The 8,184-nt window shown below is 39.8% G+C and overlaps 1 protein-coding gene across 1 annotated transcript; it reads left to right on the top strand.

Annotated features, from left to right (window-relative positions):
- The first annotated feature begins 345 nt into the window (after positions 1 to 345).
- On the top strand, positions 346 to 4,875 carry LOC145980959 (uncharacterized). The gene is made up of 3 exons (XM_083114047.1): positions 346 to 450; positions 2,309 to 3,012; positions 4,668 to 4,875. The coding sequence occupies exons 1-2, from the start codon at positions 439 to 441 to the stop codon at positions 2,999 to 3,001; spliced, it is 705 nt and encodes a 234-aa protein (XP_082970173.1). The 5' UTR covers positions 346 to 438; the 3' UTR covers positions 3,002 to 3,012; positions 4,668 to 4,875.
- Positions 4,876 to 8,184: the final 3,309 nt, after the last annotated feature.

The raw sequence follows: 8,184 nt of genomic DNA, 5'->3' as shown, positions 1-8,184 counted from the left end.
CTAATGGCATCGTGACCTCACGTATGTGGTCATTGCGAAGAAAGCAACCTACAAAAGATGACAGGTTTTCATAATTGGATTTTCGGAGGACAAAAACAAGCCAGTCGCTACACCTATATGGTGTAAAAATTGTCGCAGCTCGTCTTGTGAACATTAAGAAAAAAAAGCGTAGTCTGAAACCGAACTTTCATTCTCAAAAAGGGAGGTCACCTGTTCGATCTCGACTCGTTTGGCCGGTGGTCATTGCGTCTTATGACGAGGCCCGGAGAAAGTTAAAGAGGATCACTTCCCTCCCTCCGGAGAAAGAATCCAGAGATGGAGAAAGTGAACTTGCAGGGGCGAGGACTCGATATAAAAGTTTGGAGGGAGGAGAGTTGAAGTCAGTCAAAAACCGTCCCCGTATCGTATCTGCGAACAGAGCATTGTACACACGACAGCATGAGGACGCTGGTAAGTCGGAGCACTGTTTGCAATGTTCTGGTTGTGGCAAATCTAAGTATTTCTTGCCTTTGGGTTTCTAGGCTACGTTTTCTTGCGTCTTTGAAGCGAAGTTAAGGTATTAGACGCGTATAGTTTCGATGATACTTAAATGATTACGAGTCATACAAGAAGGTGATATCAGGTCAATTTAGAAAATATAGTCAGCTATATGAAATTGGCATTTCCAATCCCGATTAGCCTTACTGTGCACAAAGTGGACTTAAAACACCAACTGAACCAACCAATCAAATTGGCATTTACCTCCACTTGTATCGTTTGTTTACGTTCACTTTATGCACAGAAAGGCTAATCGGGACTGGACCTACAGTTTAAAGTGAGGCCAAACCACTATGTGCCTTTACCTGTTATCGAACCTCGGATCCATTGATTACAAGGCGACGACGTTACCATTACGCCATCTGGGAGTATCCTCTACTAGTTCTAAGTTGATTTTATGCTCAAATAGGCTAAGTCGGAAACGTGCCTGCAGTTTAAAGTGCACTGTGCTATGTGCCTTCACCAAGAATCGAACCCCTTGATTAGAAGGCGACAGCGAAAGCCATTGAACAGCTGTAAGGGGCTACCTTTCTCATTCAGTAGCTATTCGAAATTACTTTGCATTTCAAATTTGTTAACATGACGTTTGTGATTCTTCCTCCTTTTTTTTACCTCTTGAGTACACGGCGACGATGATGATGCGTGAACTGATGAAATGGAACGGGGAAAATAATGATACACAGTGCCTTAATAAAGGGATTCGAACCTGGGATCTCTTCCTTCGTAGAGCGTTACGCGAATTACTCAGACGTGGTGGTCGGAAAAATATCATATGTATCACATATTAAGAATGGTCAACTGGTGTATCGTCAAGATAAAATGATCTCACAAGACACACGAGTTGAATTTTTTAATAGTTGACAACAAATGTCAATGTTTGCCGACAATTTAAAGTGAGATTTGAATTTCGAAGCTGTACATTCGCCGGGAATCGAACTTGGAACCTCTTGAGTAGTTCCTTGGTTCCATTCACATTTCTATTAATAGTGTCAACTAAATGCAAGAGGACTTTTTATGTATTTTTATTTACCTCTGGATTGACCTTCTCATTTCCCAGATAGTATAATTATAGCTGGCTCGGTGACCAAGTGAGTTAAGTGGTCGACTTTGCATCAGTTTCATCCTATCATCACTCACATCATCATCACCTATTTAATGCTTACAATTCCACCTATAAGCATTAAAGTGTTAATGCTTCTGTGCCAAGGTAGACTTACCGCTAAGCTATCATACTTATTGTCAAATAATCTTCAAATTTTCATTCATATCATTTGTATTGTATTTTGCATGCTACAATGTACTTCAATTGAAATAGTGGACCTTTCAGAAGAAAATTAGTGGATGCGAATTATTAGGATCTCATAGATATAGCTATGAATCTAGTAAGTCTAACCGCTGCTAGTTACGGCGGCGTATTGAGAGACTGGTTCAGATTTTCTAGACGTGTGGGTGTAGGGGTTATGTATATACATCAAAATTCACACCCTAACTAGGTGTCCCTGAAAGCTGATATTATTTTTCAATTTGTACTTGTTCTTGTTTGTTTATTTAATCTTGCTTTTCCACACTTATAGTATATTGAAAATGGGTTATGAAGTCCTACTAAAAACAACGAGAATCCAAGCCACATTTTGGATTCGAAACTAGGAACTATTACCTTGATAGATCATAGGCTATTAGCAATTCATTGGTTGGTCTTGTCATGTGTTTTAACATCAACAAAGGCAACAAATTAAACATATGATTAACTATTTCACCTCCTACATTCTAGATCTTCGTAGCCCTTCTGGCTCTAGCCACAGTGTCTCGAGCTGAAGAAGAGGAAGAAATTTACATAGAGGAGGAAGAAGAAGTTAGCCCAAAGACAAAACGTGGAATAGCCGGTTTGGGCTACGGATTGGCAGGCGGCCATCTTGGTTTGGGTTACGCTGGAGGCTATGGGTATGGAGGGATCGGTCTCGCGGCACCAGTAGCAGTGGCTGCACCACCAGCAGTCGTCACCACCAGCAGCCAGGCATACCCAGTCCCGGTCCCACAACCAGTAGCAGTTCCAGTGAACAGACCAGTTCCTGTTCCAGTCCCACAGCCAGTGCCTGTTTCCGTTCCAAGGGCTGTTCCAGTTCCAGTACCACACGCAGTACCTGTCACCGTTCCAAGACCATACCCTGTTGCCGTTCCTAGGCCCTATGGCGTTCCAGTAGCACAGCCAGTTGGCGTTCCAGTACCACAACCTTATGGCATTCCCGTTCCACAGCCCGTGGCCGTTCCCCAGCCTATAGCAGTTCCAGTTAAGACCCCAGTAGCAGTTCCAGTACCACAGCCAGTTCCTGTTGCCACTAAGCCAATCATTGCTGCCGCCCCAGTAGCTCTAGCTTCGCCAGGTCTGCACTTGGGATATGGGGGATATGGAGGATATGGATATGGAGGATATGGAGGAGGATATGGATACGGCTACAAGGGATAGACTCTCACTAGGTAACTATATCTACAACAGTACTACAATGCCTATACATAAATGCCATTCAACGCCACTATCCTTCTACCTTTGTCGTTAACTCTTATGAAAGATATCTATTTATTTAATAGAAGATTCCAAATACAGCGTTAGCCATTTTACATTGGAACGTTTTTATAGAACATAAGGACAAAAAAAAATAATAACATAATATAATACATCAAAAATAATAACATAAAAAAAAATTACATGTGGTTAAAAGACTTACATATTTTTTGCTAACTTTCTTCTAAAACTGTTCAGATTTTCAAAAATGTCTATTTGGCTTCCTAGATTATTATATTCACTGGGCAGTCTATGGAACAGAGAGCGCTGGATGAGACACAATCTCGGCTTCTGAGAGGCAAAAAGTTGAGTGCTTCTTGTTGAACGGGCAGGCACACGAAAGTGAATTTCCTGAAGTAGGCGGTCACTTCTGAGGCTGCCATTCACTATTTTATGTAGAAATATTTGGTCAGCCTGTCTATGTCTCTCTTGTGGAGTTTGGATATTTAACATTTGCAGGAGGATGGACTTTTGCAAGTGTTTTGTGGACGGAATTCGGTGTCGAACAATGGCCAGGAAGAAATTTAGGACGGAATTAAGTCTATCTGAATTTGAGGGGCATGCCATAGACCAGATCGGAGAACAGTATTCAATTTTAGGTGACACAAAAGATTTGTAAAAGGTGCTGAGGGCAGTCAAGTTGTTTATTTCCGTGAAACGATAGAGAAGACCCAGCATACGCATTGAACCCCTTGTGACTGTAGAGATGTGCTCAGAATTGTTTATTATTAATATAATTGGCTCATTCTTTGCATAATACATGTTTCTTGAACATAACTCTAATGTAATGAACTTTACGTGATTTACTCAACTTTAGATTTCAACTCTTTTTACTCATATTTCACAAAATCACGCAAATTAATAAGATTTCATCTGAGAGCCATCTTGTAACAAACATGGCAAACATTTTGACGAATCTTTCTCTGCTGATCTTTTTGAAGTAACAGGTACATGTAAGTAACGTAATGGCCATTGTGATTTTGAAAATTTTCAATTAATCATCGCTTTTCGTAACGAGAGCAGAAATCTACGTTTTCTTGACGAATAAGCCACATTTATAGTATAAGTAAATGCATGTACAGTCACGAACACTTTTGGGTTGTAATGATCCCATTGGGAATCAGAAATGTCTGTGACTGTACCACCTAACACGTTAGCTTGATATGTGTAACTCAAGTAATATTATATTTTTCAGACATTCTTGTAATTAAATTCTCATTTCTATGCTACTAAAGAAAAACGTACTAGAGTTCAAGTACTTCAAGCATTCTCACCAAGGAGACAGTAACAACAAAACATATAAATTTTTAGATGCTTTTACAAGAACGTAAACCGTCAAAGGACTTTATTCTGCAGAGGAATGTTAAAGAATAGGCAAATACGAATTAATAAACGGCTTCAGTTTAATATCCTTATCCGGAGCCAAAAAGATACAGACTGTCATCTGTTCTATCATTTTAATATATAGTGCAAATTCAATCTTATAATAGAGCTTTCAAATCTTGTCTGATTGTAACTTAAGTTTTATTGCACATAAAATATATTAAACTATTTTTCTTTTTACTTTCAGAGATATTCTCCAGTAAATCATTCTTGTCATCATCTACTTCTGCACCTCATTTATCAACTCTACATCCATTACTATTATCATAGCTATGACATCACGAGCCAGTCATGTTTATCACGTTTTTTCCTACTTTGATCCCTTACATTTTACGTTCAAGTGTGAACATTTTATTTTTATACAAAAAACAACCAAATAAAATTGTTTAAATATATGTTGAATTTTTATTGTTATGATTGCTGACCAAAATCTGATTTATTTATATATTTAAGGCTAATAAGCGTTCATTAAAATGATAAGCAAGGCAGCTTAAGATATTTTCCTCTGAACTGGATTTCCTGGTGTAGTTAGTAAAACAATTGCTAGTTAATATGCAGAAGAATTCAGTATCTGTATAGTGTGCTGCCATCTGTCGGTATACATATCCGAAAGAAATGTGAGATTGTAAACGTGATTATTGCATATTATCCTTATTCAAACTTCAGGTCCACAGGTGAGATTTCAACCAGTTTATATCACTCAGTTATTCAGTGTCATGGTTCAAATCTCGTTCAGGGTGATGAAGTGACTGTATATGGGAGAGATGTGGAAGTAGGACCCCTCACATTCAGTATCTCTTATCATGTGTGGAGGTGGTGTGAACCGCATCACGCTCAGGTCGCCTTTACCCCCCTCCCTTTTCGGTAACCATTTAGAATATTGTTGGGCAGTACTGGCAATTGGGTGTCAAAACTGAGGGCTGGGGGACAATTACAGTTTACTTTTCTTGGTAGACGGGGCTATTGCGGGGTCAAAGTGGCAAAAAGTAGGGAGCAACTGCCCCCACGACCTCCTAATAGCAGCCACTGTTGTTGGGTGAACCCATAGGGATATTGCAGAAATCATTGACGCCGGGAATCCAACCAACTATTTAAAAATTTGTAACAGGATAAACGAACCCCCATATCTTACCCAGGATTCGTACCACTCCGCCACCGACTGGACAATCACAGCTCTCTTCATGGTGAAACAATAGTTCGCATGAAGAGTAGAGAAAATGTGATCTATCGAAATGTATAAACATGAAAAACAAACTTTCACGAAGTTATAAGCTATTTTTACAGAGCTATTGTCGTAAATTGATAGTATGCTTCGTTTCGTAGTCAGTTCTACATTTTCCATTTTTACTGCATTTTCCTTTTTTATATATAAAAAAGAAAGGAAGGGTTCAAGTTAGTTTATGACTCCCTTCTCCCCCACACTGGAAACGCCATTGCAGAGATGACCCGAACGTGACTGAAACGAACGCATTATAATCCGGAAAGAGATAACCTAAAGAACAAGAGGAAAAATCGTCTAAACCATAGACCTCTAGATACAGATTGGAAACGTTGCGCGCATCTTCGCTCGCGCAGCCAGGGAGATAGAAATATGGAGGAGCTGCACATTGTAACGTGTAACGTTTCATATTATGAAGAAATTATTTGTTCTCACTTGTGGAGTGGAATATGTAGAGCTGTATCATTATTAGTAAACTTAAAAATTGCAATTTTGTGTGGTGCAATGACTCGCAATCTTCAAAATAGTTGTTAGATGTTGAAATATGATGCTCGTAGTCATGATGGTATTCTTGGATTCAAGTTGACCCATGTTAAAAGGCACACGTTTCCGGTCTGATATATAGAAGTCTATGGTTTAAAAGCAAACTTAGTAATCTCTGCTATGAAGGCCTTCCAAGCAGGTACCACGCAAATCCTCAACATACATCATGCGTGAGGGCCACGCACAAAGATTTATGTCCACCACACCACCACCAAAAGCCGCCCAACGCAATTTAAAAGGAAAAGCCTTCAGTGATTAAGAAATTCTGTGGGCCGAGATGAAAGTGTGATGGGCGTGTATGGACACGCTACCTGACTTGTTCCCGAAGATACAAAAAGAAATCTAGAGGTGATGAATGACGGTCAGCTCGTAAGGATGGCCACCTTGCATGCATCGAAGCATGTGGAAGGGAACTTTCGACCTGTGCATCAGGTTTTCTCTTGACCCTTCTCCAAATTGTTTTCTCCTTCTCAATCAACAAGTAAATTAGAGAGGTTAAGGAGAATTTGTGCTTTCAGCTTCATGACGATGCTAATTCGAAAAGTGGTTTCGGTTTGAAGTTACCAAAGGTTCATAACGTCCATGAGCACTGCAGCAAGTACTGATTAAGCCATGCATCACTAGATACTTTTGGTCAACCAGTCTACAAGTTCTTAATACTTAATCAGTTAGGACCAACATATGTAAATTATACATTTAACGTTCGTTTTAACTGAAGGTTTTTTACGAAACCAACATTTTAAACCACAGTTAGGGAAAAGTTATTGCAAGTAAGCACTCAGCTTATAAACACAGAATTCAAAACGCATCAAACCAGTTTGAGTTGGTGTTTTAAGTCCACTTTATGCATAGTAAGCCTAATCGGGACTGGTTACAGTTTAAAGTGGGATTCGAAACACGATGTGCTTCCACCGGGTATGCAGTAGTGACTACTTACATGATCCTATGATAACATTACACATATATCAGATCTAGATTACATAAGTAGGTGTACTTACAAGAAAAGGGCCTGCAAGAAATTTGCATAGTGTTTTGCGGTTAGCTTGGTCCATCTGGTATTAATTCTCACTGTAGTGTAGTGATTTGCATTAACACTGAATTATGTCCTAAAATATAATAAATATATTGAGCTACTAAAAACTGGACCGCTCGTACTTTTGTAAGAGGGAAGAACACAAAATCTGGTAACAATAAATGATCTACAGTAAATGTATCGGATGATGTTCTACATATAGTACCAAGGCATTTACACAAATTCTTCCATTGATCTACCGTTGCGGGACATGTTACGAGGCGATGTCGTAAAGTGTCTTCAGCTTGATGACAATCGGAACATACAGCACTGTCAGTCATTTGGTATCGCCACTTTCAAGCACCGGTCGCAATGGCATCGTGAACTACCAGGTACCACAGAGATCGAACGCGGTTAGAAAGATGATATGCAGATATATTTCTCCATACGTTTGACCACACTACATTAGTTCGGAGAAGCACAATTCGTGGCTGGTGGTGTAACCTGCAAGTCAATTGGTTATAGAAAAATTTCACTGTCATGCCATCGACATCCCTGTGAGGTGAACCGATTAGGAGATAGCAAAACTCGACAATAGTTGTCCTCAAATAGTTGTAGTTGGTTTGATTTGATTTGATTTGATTTAGTTTATTTTACTTCGCGTTTTGTGCCTCTTGGCTAATTTGCGAAGATGGGGATGAGTGATGAAATGATGAAATTGATGAATGGACATTCACAAACAACCAAGCCCGACCGGGATTCGAACCCGGGACCCTTGGCGTCGCAGCGCGATGTGCTAACCACTCGGCCACAGGGTCGGGCAGTTGTAGTTGGAAGGGATCCACCCTGGATAAATGGGTGTTCGCAGTTCCACTTCATCGATCAGAGTATGTAGTAATCTTGCTGTTAAACTTAGAGGGTAGTGCAGGA

Source organism: Lepisma saccharinum, chromosome 28, assembly GCF_977018435.1.
Source record: "Lepisma saccharinum chromosome 28, izLepSacc3.1, whole genome shotgun sequence".
NCBI classification, from domain to species: Eukaryota; Metazoa; Arthropoda; class Insecta; order Zygentoma; family Lepismatidae; genus Lepisma; species Lepisma saccharinum.
Note: the sequence above shows the minus strand (reverse complement) of the source record. Positions and strands in the feature narration are given on the sequence as shown.